We start from the raw sequence: 20,228 nt of genomic DNA on the forward strand, positions 1-20,228 counted from the left end.
TCCACCATTATCTTACAAATATTCTCTTTTTAGAAAATTAGCCTCCTCAGGCATTCTATGATAACAGAAATTGATAAATGCTACATAGCTAAACCTGTCACTTCCTGAACCCATGAACACGAAATACCTTCTTCTAATAAACTTGTAAGACCAACAGTGTCTTCTGTTTGTCCTTGGTGGGATGGAGCAGTGGGATGGAGCAGTGGGATGGTGCAGTGGGATAGTGCAGTGGGATGGAGCAGTGGGATGGTGCAGTGGGATGGAGCAGTGGGATGGTGCAGTGAGATGGTGCAGTGGGATGGAGCAGTGGGATGGTGCAGTGGGATGGAGCAGTGGGATGGTGCAGTGGGATGGAGCAGTGGGATGGTGCAGTGGGATGGAGCAGTGGGATGGTGCAGTGGGATGGAGCAGTGGGATTGTGCAGTGGGACAGTGCAGTGGGACAGAGCAATGGGACGGTGCAGTGGGATGGTGCAGTGGGATGGAGCAGTAGAATGGAGCGGTGGGGTGGTGCTGTGGGATAGTGTGGTGGGATGGAGCAGTGGGATGGAGCAGTGGGATGGTGCAGTGAGATAGAGCAGTGGGATGGTGCAGTGGGATGGTGCAGTGGGATGGAGCAGTGGGTTGGTACAGTGGGATGGAGTAGTGGGACAGTGCAGTGGGATGGTGCAGTGGGATGGTGCACTGGGACGGAGCAGTGGGACGGTGCAGTGAGATGGAGCAGTGGAATGGAGCGGTGGGGTAGTGCAGTGGGATAGTGTGGTGGGATGGAGCAGTGAGACGAAGCAGTGGGTTGGTACAGTGGGATGAAGCAGTGGGACGGAGCAGTGAGATGATGCAGTGGGATGGAGCAGTGGGACGGAGCAGTGGGATGATGCAGTGGGATGGAGCAGTGGGATGGAGCAGTGGAACGGAGCAGTGGGATAGTGCAGTGGGATGGAGCAGTGGGATAGTGCAGTGGGATGGAGCAGTGGGATGGAGCAGTGGGATGATGCAGTGGGACGGTGCAGTGGGATGGAGCAGTGGGACGGTGCAGTGGGACGGTGCAGTGGGACGGAGCAGTGGGATGGTGCAGTGGGATGGAGCAGTGGGATGGAGCAGTGGGATGGAGCAGTGGGATGGTGCAGTGGGATGGAGCAGTGGGATGGAGCAGTGGGATGGTGCAGTGGGATGGAGCAGTGGGATGGTGCAGTGGGATGGAGCAGTGGGATGGAGCAGTGGGATGGTGCAGTGGGATGGAGCAGTGGGTTGGAGCAGTGGGATGGAGCAGTGGGATGGAGCAGTGGGATGGTGCAGTGGGATGGAGCATTGGGATGGAGCAGTGGGACGGTGCAGTGGGATAGTGCAGTGGGATGGAGCAGTGGGACGGAGCAGTGGGATGGTGCAGTGGGATGGTGCAGTGGGATGGAGCAGTAGGATGGTGCAGTGGGATGGAGCATTGGGATGGAGCAGTGGGACGGTGCAGTGGGATAGTGCAGTGGGATGGAGCAGTGGGACGGAGCAGTGGGATGGTGCAGTGGGATGGAGCAGTGGGATGGTGCAGTGGGATGGAGCAGTGGGATGGTGCAGTGGGATGGTGCAGTGGGATGGAGCAGTAGGATGGTGCAGTGGGATGGTGCAGTGGGATAGTGCAGTGGGATGGAGCAGTGGGATGGAGCAGTGGGATGGAGCAGTGGGATGGAGCAGTGGGATGGAGCAGTGGGATGGAGCAGTGGGATGGAGCAGTGGGATGGTGCAGTGGGATGGAGCAGTAGGATGGTGCAGTGGGATGGTGCAGTGGGATGGTGCAGTATGATGGTGCAGTGGGATGGAGCAGTGGGATGGAGCAGTGGGATGGAGCAGTGGGATGGAGCAGTGGGATGGAGCAGTGGGATGGAGCAGTGGGATGGAGCAGTGGGACGGTGCAGTGGGATGGAGCAGTGGGATGGAGCAGTGGGATGGAGCAGTGGGATGGTGCAGTGGGATGGTGCAGTGGGATAGTGCAGTGGGATGGAGCAGTGGGATGGTGCAGTGGGATAGTGCAGTATGATGGTGCAGTGGGATGGAGCAGTGGGATGGAGCAGTGGGATGGAGCAGTTGGACGGTGCAGTGGGATGGAGCAGCATCAATGATCAAGGCTCTGTCCCAGCTCTCAGCAGCCTTTGACAGAGTTAATTCCTCAACTTCTCAATGACCAGGAAGCACACCTGATACCCGCTTTCTTTACTTTTCCCTCTGAAAATTAACATTCAGTGCTATGAAAAGCAAAGTTTTAGAAAGGCTCTCCACGAAAGTGGCAAGAGATTTTTTTTTTTGTAATTTAAATAAATTATTTTAGAGATGAAATTACCCAAAATTGACAAAAAACCTACATGTAATTTCTCCGATCCACAGTCCTCTTTCTGTTTTTTTTTTTTTAGATAAGTGTCATTCCTAGAGGAGGCTGAGAGCAGCAAACACTTCGGAAGCCTGACTTGGAGAGATGAAGCCCAGGTTCGGGAGCGCTCAGTCAACAGGGAGCATGCGCAGCACAGGCGGCTTGGGTCATGTTGAGTTCATTGCAGATGTTCCTTGACTTACGATGGGCATATATTCCAACAAAACCATCTTAATTTGAAAACACAGCAACGTTTAGGAATAAGATGTTGTCAAGCCCACCTCAACTGTACCCAAAACACTGACACTTGCTGCTAGTTGGGAAAAATGCTTTGGACACAAAACATATTTTGCAAAAATTCTAAATTGTTAATCTGATCCATGAAGCAAAACACTTAAAAGGCTGAAGGATTCTTGGTGCTATTAGCTCAAGAAAAAGTGCTATTCTGCATTTGAAGGATGGTTTCTGTTTCTCAGGTCCTTCTGTACCTTGGAAACCATAACGGATGGCATAAGGTGGGGACTGTACGTCCAACGCACATTAGCATACACACCACCTTTAGTTAACCCCCCCGGCCTAAGGAGTGGTGTTTCTCTTTCAGCCTAAGTGTCTTAGTCACAGGGAGTTTTCTGAAGAGTGCAGGTGACTCCCAAATGTGTTCCCACAAATTCTTTTGACCAGGCATGGTTTAAAGAATCATTTTATGCTCTCTCATTGCCATTATTTTATTCATATTAATTTTTAAGGTAGGTACCCGTTGGTCTTCTCTCCACACTTGTTTCTATCGACTAGGATATGAAGTTTGTGTATGGCCAACTTTTCAATTTCATTGCATCAGGACTAGAATTGAAACCAAGTGAAGAAAAAAACATCTATCATTCTGCCCATCCTCAAACACATCCTGTGGTGAATTTCTTTGCCAAGATAGATGGTAGCCTCACGTCATAGGCTCAGCTTGAAAAACCTGTCCCAGTTGAGAACTGCTAATGTTGGCTTTTTACACATTAAAATCCAGGCTTCTCCATTTAGTCTGTTTCCGCTACTGAGAAGCTAATGTCTCTCTCTGGCACTGAGTGTTGTGCTCAGTGTTATAACACAGTGGGAGAGCCTTGTATGCAAGTAAAAGGAAAATCCTTTAAAAGTCACTGTTCTTGGATGGCCAAGAATTTATCCATTTTTACAGTCACGTTTCTGCCCCCCACCCCCATTGCTTCCCTCGCACAGTTATTTGGTTTGCTCAGTGTGAACACTAGGCAAGTCTGATAGGCAGCGACACACAGTGGCAGTGCAAACTCTGCAGAGAGCACGATGCCTCTGCTCTCAGATAACATGATAACGGGAGAGGCTGAGAGAAACTGTCACTGTGAGGTGCTTACCACAGGGTGTCTCAGAAACACCAGGAGATTTCCTGTACCAGGAGACTTCTCGTAGACAGCCTGTGAGTCAGTGACTGCATGGGTAGAAGGACGTGGGAACGAGATGGCTGACAAACACTGCAACCTTTCAGGATCCCCATTTCTGGTGAGGAAGAGTCAGCCTTTACTTGCTTTACTTCTGACCCTGACCCACTCAGCAATCCTGCGTCCTCCTGGGAAAAGCCAAGTCATGTAGGGATCCAGCAGAGAGACCCACACCAAGCTCTACACCAGCCCGAGGCACACTCTGTTATGTGCCATTAAGATAAAATTAATGTCTCTTCATATTTATGTTAGTGCTCCTAATTTCTTAACAGCACACACACATCTATCTATCTATCTATCTATCTATCTATCTATCTATCTATCTATCTACCCATCCATCCATCCATCCATCCATCCATCCATCCATCCATCCATCCATCTATCATCTATCTATCCATCATCTATCTATCTATCTATCTATCTATCTATCTATCTATCTATCTATCTATCTATCTATCTATCTATTATTTGTCTGTCTGTCATCTATCATCTATCTACCTACCATCTATCTGTCTGTCTGTCTGTCTGTCTATCTATCTATCTATCTATCTATCTATCTATCTATCTATCCATAGTTAGAATCCCACAAAGACTTGCCTAGGTTATACAAGGCCTTGGGCTTAATTCTAGTCACAGAAAAAAAAACTACATTTAAGGAAGTTGAAGCTCAGATATATTATCAGATTTGCTTAAATCCACCAAAAGTAAGAATCCTGGTTTAAATTATATTTCCATGTGGTCTAATCTTTTCTTGTCCAGAAATATGAAAGCTAAAAATCTCAACCTAAGCAATGCAGTCATGCACAGAGAGTATACACATGCACGCACACACACACACACACACACACACACACACACACACACACACACCACTATCATGCCCACTCTAGCCCTTTTGTCTCCTGCCATCCCCGTCAGTCCTCACCCATACAAGTCCCTCTCTCACATTTGGGCCTCCTGGTTTTGTGACTCAAAGTTTAATCAGGACCACTTATGTGACTGTAAGTTTGGAATTGTGGGCTCAGTAGCAGCAATTGTAGCTGCCTCTCCCTCAAAATGTATCAGTCACTGGTGTTTCATCAGGGAGGGAAAGGCCCCATGAGCCACTCTTGATCCACGAGTGACATTGACTGGCCTAATGGGAAAACCTCAGCTGCTTTGGAGTCACGGTCACCAGGGCTGTGTCCTTCCCAGACGACAGCATTTCAAAATCCCTCTCCCTATTGTCTGTCTGGCTCTTAAATTCTTTACATCCCGGCTCTCACCATGCTTCCCGAGCCTTCAGGAGGTACCTTTGACTTGAACGGTCATGTCACGCAATCTCCACACTTAGAGCAGTCCTTCTCCGTACTCTTGCCCTTCACTGCACGGAGCAGCTTCTCCGAGGAAGCCTGAGCAAGGGCCCCGGTCATACAGGAAAGTCTTTAATTCATGCTTCAAAAGCCCAAAACAACATTCATGCCATGAATCCAGTTTAAAAGATGTCTTTCCACAATATTTCTGTAGCAGTTTGGACAAAGGTTTTTTTTATACACATTGTGTTCATTCTTAGTGCAGGTTCTCTCTTAGCCCATTCTAAATTGATTTCCTATTATTAGGCTGGACACTTTCTCAAGCTGAGAAAAGAATCGCATTTATAAACTCATGGATTCCTAGTACAGATATAGATCATGTCATGGTGTCCTGAGAATTCTGGTCCTAAAGGGTTCTCCTGTGTGTCTCTCACCGTTACTATGAATCACGTTGACATTAACTGTGGTTTTCCATTTTTAGGTCAAACTGGTTGGCACACTGACTTTATAAACTTCCTGAGAAGCTGAAACTGGCAGGAGGTAACGCATATATAGAAATCCTCTCAATCTGAAGGTACCAGAGGGGCCAGCAGGGGGTATTCTAATGACTAAGTTTTAAGAAGAATGCACATAATTGAAGGTCTGAGCCATATCGATGAATCAGGGCAAACTTTGAAGCCTTACTGTAGTTTGAGTCACATGTTTATCTTGTAACATAACCCCCTAAATCTCTGTAGATGGAAACAGTTTGAGTTAAAACAAGTTCTAGGGTTAAAGCAATGGATGAACTGCAAAATATTTTTATGGTAATCCTGAGGGTTGGCAAGATGGCTCAAGGGGTATGGGTGGGTCACATCTGTAATTGCAGCACCTGAAAGGCTGAGGAAGGATGATTGCCACAAGTTCAAGGCCAGGCTGGGCCACAGACTGAGACTGTTTCAAAAAAAAAAAAAAAATTCAAGACAAAATGACTTCAGGAGTGTGGTAGTTAATATTTATTATCTACCACAGGAGACAAACCTTTGGGCATATCCAAGAGAGAGTCTCTCTGGCTTGGTTTAACTGAAGTGGAAGTATTTACTCTAAATGTGAGTGATACTATTTCATGCACTGGGATTTCAGATTGAGTTTAAAAGGATAAGGCTAGTGGAACACCCGTATTCCCTTTATTGACTAGTTTTTCTGTCAGTTTGACACAAGCTAAAAATCATTATAGAAGAAACATAAAGAAAATGCTCCCACCAGACAGACTTGTAGGCAAGCAGGTGGTGCTTTTCTTATTCCTTTAAATACCCCTCCCCAGCCTTTAAAATATTAAATTAATGTAATTACATCACTTTCCCTTTGTTCTCCTCCATATATCCCATCCCAGTTGCTTTACCTCAAACCCCTCCTACCCCCACTCTTAAGCTGATAGCGTCTTCCTCTTTGATTATATTGATAATTGATGTGGAGAATCCAGCTCACTGTGTGTGGGGCTACTTCTGGACACACAGTCCTGGGTCCAGTGAAAAGGCAGGCTGAGCAAGCCACAGGAGCAAGGCAGTAAGCATCACTCCTCTATGGCCTTTGTATCAGCTCCTGCCACCAGATTCCTGTCCTATTTGAATTCCCAACCTGATTTCAGTCAAATGCTGAGCAGTATATATGAAAGAAAATTCTCCTGGAGTTAGCTGGGGGTGGGGGTGGGTAAGAAGAGAGAACATTTTCATCTTTGTTTTACTGTAAGTAAAGAATCTATCTCTTCAAGAAAAATAGTGATTTCTTAGAATGAATCTGAATGAAGGTTTGTTATAATTACAAGTTTGTTATATTGTATTTTCTGTTTAATTTAATGCCTCTTATAAAGGCCACACCACAGAACAACAACAAAAAAAGTCAGGTTTGCATTCTATGGACACTGAGAGGGAAGATTAAAAGGTGCTTGACTAGGAATCGTATGGTGATTAAACCTACTGCTCTGGTATAGGTTGTGGTACAGAGGTGACTTTCTCAAGTAGTGCATACTATGTCTATCTTTTTTTCCCATGGTACTGGGCATAGAGACCAGGGGTTTGTGTGTTGTATACATAGTCTACTGCTAAACCCAGGCAAATAGCCCAGACATTTGTATATAACCTTAATGCACATATTTAAGGTGCAACAATATGAAGTTGTTCTTCCTAACTTCAACAGTCCCTGCAAATTGAAACATTTGCTGCAGGAGGGCTGGGGTGGCTCATGGGCCTCAGACAGCATAAACCGAGGTAAACAAAAGGTCACATACCCCAGGGAGCAGAAGCTTGGGAGATTCGTGGGGACTCCACCCTCCAATATAATCATGAGTGAACGGTTTCTGAGGGTGGAGAATCTGACCAAACTGCAGAAAGAAAATGATATTTGGACCTTGAAGCTACCTGAAAACCACATGAGATTTTTGTGTTCTCAGATGTCATCCACAGTGGGTTTTCAGGTGATGCAGCTGCTTTTGAGCTATTCCTGCTCCATGTAACTAACCCCTCACACATTCCTGTGAGTAACCCCAATAAAGACTCAGTGATTCACCAGATTGGACAAGGGTACAGCCCTTTGGTCTACCATGGGCTCTCTTTCCGGGGCAAGTGGACACATGCACTCATGTCTTTCCAGGAAAGTCTGTCATATTACAGAAGTTATGGAGCATATACAAGTAGTAGAGAAAGTTTGTACAATGGAAACAATTGGACACCTTCCTCACTCTGCATATTTAGTCTTTTAAAAAATAGACAAGAGCAACTAAACTCTCATTCAGCAGTGAACGCCAACACAGAGTAATTGCATCAGTAGCTATAGTGTTGGTTTGTTCACTGGCTCTCTGTCCTAATTTCATTTCCTTCACTGTGTTAAGATATTTTGACCAAATACAACATAGGGAGGATTTATTTTTGCTCACAATTCCACATTATGGACTATTACTACAGGACAATCACACAGGACAGAGCATGAGACATCTGGTCATATCACATCTATTATTAAATATGGAGAAAATAGAAGGTATCCAGATCATTTGCTTCCTTGCTTTCAGCTAGTTTTCTCCTGACTTACATAGCTTAGGTAATATTGCTAGCCAAAGTGAAATGGGTCTTTCAAGATCAATTAACAATTAAGGCATGGGAACAGACAACTCCATGAAGACAATTGCTTAGTTGAGACTCTCATCCCAGTGATTCTCAGTTATGAAAGTTCACATTTGAATTAGTCATCAGCCTCTCTGTTTATAGCCAACATATATGCTACTTTGTACCCCCCTCTCATTTATGCTACTTTGTATCCTCTGACCTCCATCTCTCATATATGTTACTTTGTATCCTCTGACCTCCATCTCTCATATATGCTACTTTGTATCCTCTGACCTCCAACTCATACTTTCCTCAAAAACAAACAAACAAACAAACAAAAATCCAAAAAACAAACAAACAAACAAACAAAAAAAAAAAACCAGTAAGTTGATGATATAGAGGCAGGCACCGATTCTGGAAGAATACCCCATAGATGTTCCCACCAAAAACCTATTATTTCTACCACCAGTGAAATATGGAGAGTTGAGAAAAATCTTTCCTGTCCAACCCCACAGACAGTTGGTGCAGAAGGTGAGAGCAAGTTGAGAAATGTAAAAGCTAAAAGGAACGGGATCTGAGCCCTCCACTCACAAACTGTGGCCCTAGGCAATGTGTGAAGTTCAACTCCATCATCTCTAAAATAGTTACTTATAAAAAGCTGACATCAGGCTGGGAAATGGTCCTGTGGATGAAGTGCTTGCTGGGTAGGAGGAGGATCTGAGTTCAGATCTCTAGCATTCACTTCAAAAGCCAGGGAGTATGACTCTTGTAACTCCAGCCTTGGTGATCAGAGACAGGAAAGCTGCTGGGACTCGCCAGGCATCTCCAGATTGAAGAAAAAACGGCTGACACAAATACAGTGGTGGAGAGTGTCAGAGGAAGATACTTGACACTGGCCTCTGGTCACTATTCACACCTGCACATGCATCTGCACACACACACACACACACACACACACACACACACACACACACACAAACTGATAATGAATGAAATAGTGTATAGGGCACGAGATCAAATAATCAACTTAAAGTGCTTGAACAATTTTCAAAAATAGCATTTTCCTTAAACCCTTTCTTGAAAATGCTTCTATACTAAGAGGCTGGCCAGAGTTCCCAAGTTTTGTCTGGCAATAGGTTTGCTTGGGGGCAAGTTGATGAAGATGGTATTGAGTGCCACCCAGCAAAGTTCACTTATGGCTCGGTTTGATTAAAATTAAAATGACAATTTATTCATAATGGAGACAGTATGTGCCAGGATCTGTGAGAAGTTGTCTATGTGAATGATCTCATTCAATATATTCAGCATTTCTCAAATGAAAAATGATTATTTAATGCCTTAGAAGATGTAAGCTCACAAAGACTGAGTAAACACACAAACTAAAACCCAAAGTTTCCTTAATTTAAAGGAAAGAGCTGAGAATATTTTTATATGAGTCTGGGTTTGGGGATTACATGTTTGTAGCACTCATCCATGTCATCTGTAAAATCCACATTAAAAATATTCTTCGAAAATTATACATTCATTTAGTGTGTGTGTGTGTGTGTGTGTGTGTGTGTGTGTGTACATGAGCACGCGCACGCACCTGTGCAAGTGTGGAAATCTTAAAACAACTGTCTCTCCATCCACCACATGGATCCCAGAAATTGAACTCAGGTCATAAGGTTTAGCAGCAAGTGTCTTTACCCGCTGAACCATCTTGCTGTTAACAACATTAAAGAACTAAACATATCTGAGAAGAAAAGGCTGCAGTGCTGCTGAGAGACATCCACTGTGCTCCCGAGACTCTGCTTGCTTTGTAAGCAGCAGCAGGAACTGCTTTCACTTTGCAACGTCCTTTCAAGGATCCTTCAGGCTTACTGCTCAGTGTAAAACGTTTGACTTCTCAGAGTTCAGAGGTTCATTTCTTTTCCTATACCACAGCACCGTGTGGTACTCTAGTATGGTAACGGGTATTGCTGTTCTCTCTGACTCCTTCCAGGACCTAGGAAACAGTGGCAGACTGACTGTGCTATCCTGCACGTGAATCCTCAGACTTCACACCTTGTCTTATCTGATGAAAGGAAGCTTATTAACAACCCCAGACTCAGAAAGATCCTGTTTATTTAAGGCATTGCCTGAAATAATAGCTCAGGGATGAAGTGGGGAAAAGAGTCATCATCCCTGAGACCAAGTGATGGGAACCCATGTACGTGTAAACAAAACACCATATTGCTTGAAACCACAAAGTTCTAATGGCTTTCTGCTGTGCTCAGTGTGACTAATATGTGTGCTTTTGGCTTAAAAATGAGCATCAATGTCAGATTCACAAGAGTTAGTAAATTCTTCTGAGGTTTAAAGCTGGGCGAAACCTTTTCATATCAATATCTTTAGAAAGCCATCTGATTGGTTTGTAACTGGACAATTTTTATCTGGAAAATTGAGTAGAGAAAGAATATTTAGTATGGGGTGAACTTCACGGTAATGAATTGTGACAATAACTGATAAGCAAAGACAGATGGCAGCCAAACATGGATATAGCACAGAGGCATTGTCCCCTTTAAATGCACCTAACACAGTTCAGCCTGGAGTAGGGGCAGGGAATAATGAGGTTAAAATAGTGATTGCATTTGAATATTTCTAAGCCTATTTAAAAGCAACAAACTGTAACCATATAACAAATCTCATAGTTACACGAGATATTAATTTCATTTACAGAAGAGGAAAATCATATGACAAGTGCAGTATCCTTTCGGATCCACAGATCATGAACACCCCTCCCCCAATGTTCACACTCTCCTCACGTGTACCACTTTACCAAGGGAAATTCGGTACGTGTAATTTTGTAATATAGGATGAGGCTCTGGCAAGCAATAGACTTCATATTACAGTGGGGCAGAAGCAGTTCTGAAGGGCACCACTGCAGTAACACACAGCTGGTCATCAGTGCTCGAGGTGATGTCACGTCCGTGGGCTGCCCTGCGTGTGAGTTATAGGTGTCACACAATGTTTGGTAACAACACTAGAGAACAGCAGCCATTTTGTGTGTCTACTATGCGGTCACCCATCACTCGCTGCTTTACAGTGCATCCCTTCTACTAACCGTTACTGTAAGAAAAGATGAGATGTAGCCTCATCCACTTCATTCTTACTTCAACTCTCCATCGAGAAGAAGGCAGGTGGAGGAATTGTGCCATTTGGTTTAGATAACTGCAGCCCACAACACTCACACGATGATGGGGATGCACAAGAACACCTTTCTCAGAGTGTATGCACATAATTAATTCACACAAGTGCTTACATGCACTTGTGGTCTATGTAATGAGACGAACAGATCAGCACATGCAAATCTTACCACCGGAGAAATAAGGAAACTACCTACCATGTGAGTGTCCTGTTTAGGGCAGATAGACTCCATCAATTTTGTGAGGTCAATATTACTGTCAACTGGTTTTAAAGGTGGAAGCGTGTTTTCAGATGAGGGGAGCACTTGTGTGTGGAGTACACAGCTTAGATCTAAGGCTGAAGCACCATTTACCCAGGTCTGAAGGTCTCTTCCTTGTGGAGCACTCAAACATGGGTTCTGGGAAGGCAAGTTCTTTTATGAGCCTAGATTCAAATTTTCTCCACCACGGATAACACATATTCCTCAATAAAATGAGTTTAATTAATGAAAACACTTCCCTATGGCAAAATAATTTGTGTCCCTTGTTACTAGAATTTATGGTGCCATTGAAAGGACCGAACTCTTATTTCTTGAAGTGACTGTCCCAGCAGCCATTTTTATCGATTCTGTGTAAAACTGTGATAGATGTAAAGCATATGTCAGTCCTAACCACGGAGAGTTCAAACTGGAGGGGAGAGTGTACCAGTGGGATGCAAAAGGGACAGCTGCTGTGACCCAGAGCTTCAACGAGACTTCTCTGAAGTAATGAAGGAAGAGGATTGTCCCTGAAAAGAACCCATTTTGTTCAGAATCTCTAGCTTCCTCTGTTACTGTAGATCTGGGCCCTGTCTTTAATGGTAAGTGTTTGGTCCTCCCTCTTCTCCTCCACCGACTTTTCATTAGGTTTCATCCAATGCCAGGACTTTAAATATCATCCAGATCCTAATTAGTTCCCGATTTATATCTTTCCCTGAGACGTCTCTTTGTGACTCAGGACTTGAACACTTGCCTACCTGTATACCTCCATCTGGACATCTACACTGCATTAACCTACTAAATATAAGAGGGGACTTATGGTTGACCTTCCTTGCTTAATATCTAATATCATTAGGCATTAATTAACTGCATCACAAGTTATATACTATTATGAGTGCTTCATATACATTTAACTATTAGAACCCTAAGGTATACTGCTGAGAGGGATGCTACTGTGATTTTTATTTTAAACAAAACAAACCTGAGGTAAACGAGCAAAGAAGTTGGCTGAGACAGGAGAGCTGGGGAGGAGATAGGCATGGGGCACATCCATGAGGCATGGCTAACAGCCACTGCAGGACTCAGGAAAAACCACTGCTGTCTGGTCCAGTATTCGACACTGTACTGACTTCACATTTCGCTGTTACTCACATGTCGCCGTCAGCAACCTTATCTAGATACTCTACAAAACGCACACGTCAAGCGCATGGCTAGGCACCACAAGATTGGGGGATGGGCACAACGCTCACAGTATCGGTAAGAGCAAAAGTCTAGAAAATGTGTTTGAGAACAAAAATAAGTTTGTGAAACACTAGAGTAGAAATGGCAGGGCACATACAGAGATAGTCGGCGTTATATAATAAGTTCTGCTGGGAAACCAGAGTGCTTTGGAATTCTAGGACTTGCAAGGTGAAATCAAGCAGACCACACACATCTGAACATTCTATCTTTAGCATCATCAGGCAAAGTTCACCCCGGGGAGGAGTATGGGAACACCAATTCTCAGAAGATGGTTTCTGTTCATTCTAGTTCACTAGATAATCGTCCTGCTCAGGTCTGTTGGTGCTGGGTTACCCTAAATAATAGTTAAAGTGTTTCATAGTACAAAATGAGATCCCATAAATGAATATTATGGTATGTTCAGCGCTCCAGTCTCAGAAGGAGAGATGGGTAGTGATGGTTAATGGGGAAAGCTCATAGGTTTTGGGGACCATTCCTGCTCTTAAAGCATTCCTGAATGGAGTTGATGCTGTTCTTTTTGTGGCCACTGTTGCTGAGGTTGGAGAATGGGTTCCAGGGTTACCTGACTTTCTACTGGTCACACTTCAGGTATCCAGTGCTTGTTACTAAGGATTCTGATCTACAAGAGTTTCTCTTGGCTTTCCCCTTTATATTAATGAGGCTCTTAAACATTATTTATAAGAACTTTCATGAAGTTTTATCCTCATGTTTATGAGTTTAACATATCAGTTTATTACTGAGGATCTTAATATAAAATGTTACAATTGAATTAAGGACACACATTTTTTTTTTTTACCTTGAGAGTCTGTGAAGTAACAGGAAAATAATTGGGAAATAAAGAAACTCTCCCTTTTACTAGAGAATTAAATGAAAATAACTTCTGATCTGCTAACCTAAGGAAAGGACATTCTTTTGTTCAAGTACGTCATCTTTGCTTTGTGAAGAGCTACTTCATATACAGCAACAGGAAAGATGCATACTTACTGTCAACATCCACACCCAGACCGGAAGGGAAGGCTTCATCATTTTCTTCTGGGGCTGGGGCTCTGGGTCACTGTCATGGCCTTACCCATGTCAGAAATACACATTCACCCAGGACGGAAACATACACCCAAGACTTCCTCAGCTGCCCAGGTTTTTATATTGCTATTTTTAATTAAAAATTCCAAGCATTATTTATTGTAAGTGGCGGGGGAAGTTCTGAGTGGGTCTTATGGACATGGGCATCTGCCGCTGAGAGCACAGTGCCAGTCTGTGTTAGCGTCTCCGTGTGTCTGTGTGACTTGGGAGCACAGTGCCAGTCCGTGTTAGCGTCTCCGTGTGTCTGTGTGACTCGGGGAGTTTTGAGAGAGAGAGAAGGGTGGACATGATCAAAATTCTTTATATGTATAAAGATTTCAAAGACTAAAATTAAAAAAAAATTATTAAAACATATAACCAGCGACCGAATGGTGTTTATACATTATTGATCATTCTGTGGCAGGATTTTGCCCTCTTTAAATCATTTATAATGCATTCTTGTGGAACGCTTTTGTATAGCAGATGACTCTTTAATATTAATATTAATATTAATATTAACGATAAGGATACCTTATGTCTTGCAATATGGCAACAAATTTAACAAAATGAACCAAGCACATGTGAATTGCAGGTATTAAGTTAATTTTTCTTTGTTAAGTAAACTCTAAATTTTTCTATGTTATATTATTAATGGATCTCTTTGATTTTATTTCCCTAAAATAACTATGTATTTTAGGTGATTTGAACATGATAATTATATTGATAGTAATTTACTTTTATATGTATTGTGGTCTCACACCATATTTAGAAGTAAATATTCCACCAAACTAGGAATATTTACAAGGAAGAGGTGATTTTCTGTGTTTTTAGTAATAGTTGTAAGTTGTCCAATATTTTATCAATTATAAAGTAATTTGGGGGAGTGGAATTAAGCAAATTTTACTTCCAGAAGTATTAGATGACTAACAGGGGATCCATGCTTTCAATTAGGAAAAACTATTTTATACACGAAGTTGCATGCTACATAGACATTTCAGTACAGCCGAACTGTCCCTTCATGAAGGGGAAGAGAGTAAGTAAAGACAGTCATTTGATACCAAGCGAGGCCATGCATTAAAGAGTTTCTAAAAGATGCAGCTTAGATATGGAACCCTGAATTTTAGATGGGCATTTGCCACAGAGGTTATACTAGCTCACACTTCTTGATTTACCTGTTGGTTTCTGAAGACATTGCCAAGATCTCATTCACACACCAAAAATGCAATGATCCATGTATGTGTTTATGTGATGGGATACTTCTGTTAGCAAGAGAGATGAGGAAATACCGCTCCTTGAGAGTTGCACTTTAGTAAAACAGCATACCAAAAGGGGAACAGGTGGAAATGTGAGATTGAGAGGACAAAGGGAGAGTATAAAAGACTCTAGGAACTCTGGCTGTTCTGGGTGAGACTAGAAACCACTAAAGTGGTCTGAGTAAAGAAGGGATATGATCTAAATGCTACACCGAGGGCATCATGGTGACTGTTCCATTGAAATGGGAGTTGACAACTCAGTGGGCAAAGGCACGTGCTTCTAAGTATGGCGACCTTAGCTCAACTTCCTGGACCCATATGGTGGAAAGAGAGAATTTCTTTAAGTTGGCCCCTGACAAAAACATGCACAGAAGCAATGCAGACACATGTATGCCCATGCGCACATAGAGTAGTTAAAACATGGGACTTAAGTGTTAAAATAGTCAACATCCATAGTCATCTGGGAAATGCATATCTGAATGAGATTCCACCTTATACCAATCAGAATGGCTAAGATAAAAACTCAGGCATAAAGCAGTTGCTGTCAAGGATGTGGAGAAAGAGAAATACTCCCCCATTGCTGGTAGGATTGCAAACTCTGGTGGTTCCTCAGAAAATTGGAAATAGTAGTATCTGAGGACCCAGCTATACCACTCCAGGGTATAAACCCAAAAGCTACTCTACCATATTATAAGTACACTTGCTCCACTGTGTTTAGGGAAGCCTTATTAATAATAGCCAGAAGCTGGAAACAACCCGGATGTCCCTCAACAGAAGAATGGATACAGAAAATGTGGCATATTTATACAATGGAATACTATTCTGTTATTAAAAATGAAGACATCACAAATTTTTCAGGCAAATAGATGAAGCTAGCAATTTCACCCTGGGTGAGGTAACTCAGACCCAAAAGAACATACATGGTATGTACTCACTGATAAGTGGATATTTGGACAAAAATTTCAGAATACCCAGGATACAACTCACAGACCATATGAAGCTTAAAAAGAAGGAAGGTCTAAGCGTGGATGCTTCAATATCACTTAGAGGGGGGAACAAAACAATCACAGGAGGCAGAGGGAGGGAGGGATCTGGGTGGGAGAGGGGAAGAAGATGGAAAAGGGGGGTGGATCAGGTATGGGAGAAAACAGTTAAGAAGCTTAGAAGGCCAGGAAAATGAATAGAAATATGCAGCAGTTTGGGGTGGAGGATGGGGCGGAGGCCATCTCTAGAATGTCCCAGACACCAGGGATCTGAAAGGCTCCCAGGACCCAATGAGGATGACATTAGCTAACATACCAACAGTGGGGAGATGGATCCTGAAGAGACCATCTCCAACAGATAGACATGGCCCCCAGTGGAGGAATAGGGACACCCACCACCTCAAAAGTTTTGACCTGGAATTGTTCCTGTCTAATGAAAATGCAGGGACAAAAAAATGGAGGAGAGACTGAAGGGAAGACCATCCAGAGACCACCCCAACTTGGAATCCATTTTATGTGCAGAGACCAAACCTCAATATTATTGCTGATACAAGTTGTGCTTGCAGGCAGGAGCCTGGCATGGCTGTCCTCTGAGAGGGTCCACCAGCACCCGACAGACAGATGCAGATACTTACAGTCAACCACTGGACTGAGCATGGGGACCCCTTTCGAAGACTTAGGAAAGGACTGAAGCAGCTGAAAAGGATGGCAACCCCATAGGAAGAACAGCAGTATCAACTAACCAGACCCCTCAGAGCTCTCTGAGACTAATACAGCTATTGAACTGTATACATGGGCTGGTCCGTGGCTCTCGCTACACAAGTAGCAGAGGACGGCTGTGTATGGCCTCAGTAGGAGGGAATGCAACTTGGTCCTGTGGAGGCTTGATGTCCCAGAGAATGAAGTTGCTAAAGGGGTAAGGTGAGAATGGGTGGGTGGGTGTGGGATCACCCTCTGAGAGGCAAAATGAGGGGGGTGGGATGGGAGGGTTTGTGGAGGGGGACCGGGAAGGGGGGCATCATTTGAAATGTAAATAAATAAAATAATAAATTATAATAAGAAGAGTTTAACTGGCATGAGGGTAGAGGCGTATTCTCCTTTGTGAAAAGGAGAGTGGATAGCAAAGACAATAGTAGACTCCTGGCTAACCCAAGTAAGCTTTGATGGTAGTGAAACAATAATGTTTTGCATCTGGGCTTGAGCAATAGTGTATTGACATCTAGAGCAAGAGTGACTCACTCAGCAGCCAGAGAAAGTACCTCAAGGAAGCTGAGAACAAGACGCAATGCATCCCATTTTAAGTTTCTAAGTGGAAACCAAAGGAAGGCTAGCACACATTGTGGTTAGGCAACACAAACCTAAAGGCAAACAACACCACTTCAACTGAAGAACAGTCACAGAATGATAAAACGCCACACTGAGATATAAGAAGAAATATGCACTTGATATTTTCAAAATACATGATATCATAGCTGTAAGAAGAGCAATGAAATATGTATAACCCCTCATTAGTGCTGAGAATTAGACAGACATTCTCCACCAACACCAACCTTTCCATTATGTCCTCAAGGAATCAAAATGGCACAAAAATAGATCTTAAATCCACAGCTAGCAGGACTGTGGAGGTCACTCAGGGGTTAAAGTGCTAGTTTAACTGTGATGTCCAGCTCCAGTTTCAGTGACTAAGGTGGGAACTTAAAGGCAACTGCTTTTTATCTTCTGCTTCCAAATAGGCATGCAAAGGACAGTACAAACACACACACACACACACACACACACACACACACACACACACACACACACGCATGCACGCACCACCACCACTGCCTACAACAACAACATAAAACAACCAACCAACTCCTCCCTCCACTGGAAAAAAAAATAGTCAAACAGCAGCAACATGGTAAAGTTGAGCTAAAAGTTATGTCTCAAGTGGAGAATGTGTGTTCATTAAAGCACCTGCATGTAGTTCTAAGAACTTTAGCAAATTTAAGTATTGGTGAGCATCAGATACCTGCTTCTAACCTACCATCAAAATGCTGCCAACAACCCCAAGAAACAACATGATGGACTTCCACAAAGCTGAAGTTTACACCATGACCTGGAACAGCTTTGTCTACCACCCTCTTACTCGGTCTTGTTGCTTGTTCCTACAACTGCTCACCAATAATAAACATTCAAATGCCATCCCTGATTGTAATCTCTCATCTTCATTTACCCAATCACTAAGTTCTTCAGTATCTTCCAGAGAACTTTTCAATTAGGTTCATGTCTCCACTCTCGTTCCCATTTCGTAATTTCAGAAAATTTTCATCTCTGTTTGAATTAGTGCTCCAGTAACATTCTACCTTTGCCTTCTAGCTTTTCCAGAGTATTTACTAGTTTCTGGGGAATGATGTACTATTGTGGTTTCCACAGCAAGTTTTACACAAGACCATACTGACTTCTTCCCCTTACCATATAGCAAGCAATCTATCTGCTTGACTTGGCTAGTTTATCGTCAACTTAACAAAAGTTATCTGGGAAGGAAAACCCTCTATTTAGAAAATGCTTCCATAATATTGGCCTGAGGGCAAATCTGTAATACATTTTCTCAGCTAGTAATTGATATTGGAGGACTCGGGCTGTTATGACTAGTGTCAATCCTGGGCAGGGGTGGTCCTGGGTTCTATAAGAAAGTAGGATGATTCAGATAGAAGTATCTTAGAAACTTAGGGGATATATGATGACAGTAACCAGTTACCCTAGTTTCTCCCAGATTCTCTCAGTCAAACAGAAGTCCCATGTCTTGGAAATCTCTGTTCTCCAGAAGACAGGGGTGTTCCCATCTCAGGAATGCCTTCAACTGAATATCTCTAAGATAACAGGGCCTTACCTTCACATCTTTGACATTCATCCTCGTGCCCTCCTTCCCCACAAATATGTCGTCAATGTCCACCAGGATGTACCTGTCCAAGGACAGTGTCAGCCTCTTGCCCGACAGGAAGGAGATAGCGTCTATGAAGATGAGCTTGTGCAGCCAGAAGTTCAAGTTGTTGCCAAAAAGAACTCGCTGGATCCCATCATGAAGCCCCAGGTCATGTATAATAGTGGCATAAAATGCATGTTTAGAGATGGGGCGAGAAAGGTTTTCTGGAGTCTTAACTTTGGCAAATATTACTGGCTGGTAGGTGGAGTGGTTAATCTGAAAAACTGTCCAGTCAGTTCCAGGTAAAGAACCTCTGTCCAGCTTGGATGATTTGGTCAAATGAAGGAGTGGGGAGTGAGGATTAATACAGCAATCTTTTACTGCCAGGTTTCCACTTATGGAAAAGGGAAAGCCCCTGACCTGAAAGCTCTGTAGGTTTTTCTCACTGGTTTTGTGGAACCCGATGATACCCACACCATATTCTACACAGTATTTATCTAAGAGGCTTCTATTCCAAGAGTCCATGTTTATATACTTTAAAATATTCTCATATATAATGAGAACATATTTGCCTTTCACATTGTCAGTAAGTGCCGGAAGATCTCCTTTTCCAGGAGCAATTTCAGTGTGGTAATGGAACCGAATGGATTCTAGCATCGTAATAATATCTTGACCAAGGGATGAATACTGGCTCTCCACAAACACCAGGACTGTGGGGTCTGTCCTTGAAGCATCGGAAACCATTGTCCTCTTCACTTCCATCAGCCTGGATGGTATGTGCTGGAGATCAGCACAGTCCGCTTCCGACGCCCGCCCAGAGACTTCACCTTCCTGTTTGTAGCCGCTGTACAGGTAGTAAGCAGAAATAACAATGCTTACCATACAAAAGGTGGCAAGCAGAATCAGGGTTCTTTGAAAGTGTCTGTGAGGTTTCATGATAAAACTCATGTTCGATGCACTTCGTTGACTATTCCAATAGAAGCACCATTTAAAAAATATAATAATAGGAGGAAGGATGGAGTTTCAGACACGCTCCTGGTCTTAGTCAACAGTTTATGTCACCATTGCAGCACATCTGGATTGCACATCTGGACTCACAGGAAACACAGTCTGAAAAATAGAACAAAAATAGGGTAGAGCATAAGATGTCTTTGGCATCAAAATGAGTGAGTTCTTATTGTGGTGTCTACCTTCCACAA

The 20,228-nt window shown here is 43.3% G+C and overlaps 1 protein-coding gene across 1 annotated transcript in view; it reads right to left on the reverse strand.

Moving 5' to 3' along the window:
• LOC308419960 (bifunctional heparan sulfate N-deacetylase/N-sulfotransferase 3) overlaps positions 1-20,017 on the reverse strand; it is a gene marked incomplete at its 3' end in the record, with an annotated part of 131,265 nt that extends 111,248 nt beyond the window's left edge. Inside the window, exon 1 of the mRNA XM_080915887.1 lies at positions 18,997-20,017. Coding sequence (XP_080772013.1) covers positions 18,997-19,977 — 981 coding nt within the window. The 5' untranslated portion in view covers positions 19,978-20,017. The remainder of the gene's footprint in view (positions 1-18,996) is intronic.
• Between the last annotated feature and the right edge of the window lie 211 nt (positions 20,018-20,228).

This window comes from Micromys minutus (genome assembly GCF_963924665.1).
Source record: "Micromys minutus genome assembly, chromosome: 4".
Taxonomy (NCBI): Eukaryota; Metazoa; Chordata; class Mammalia; order Rodentia; family Muridae; genus Micromys; species Micromys minutus.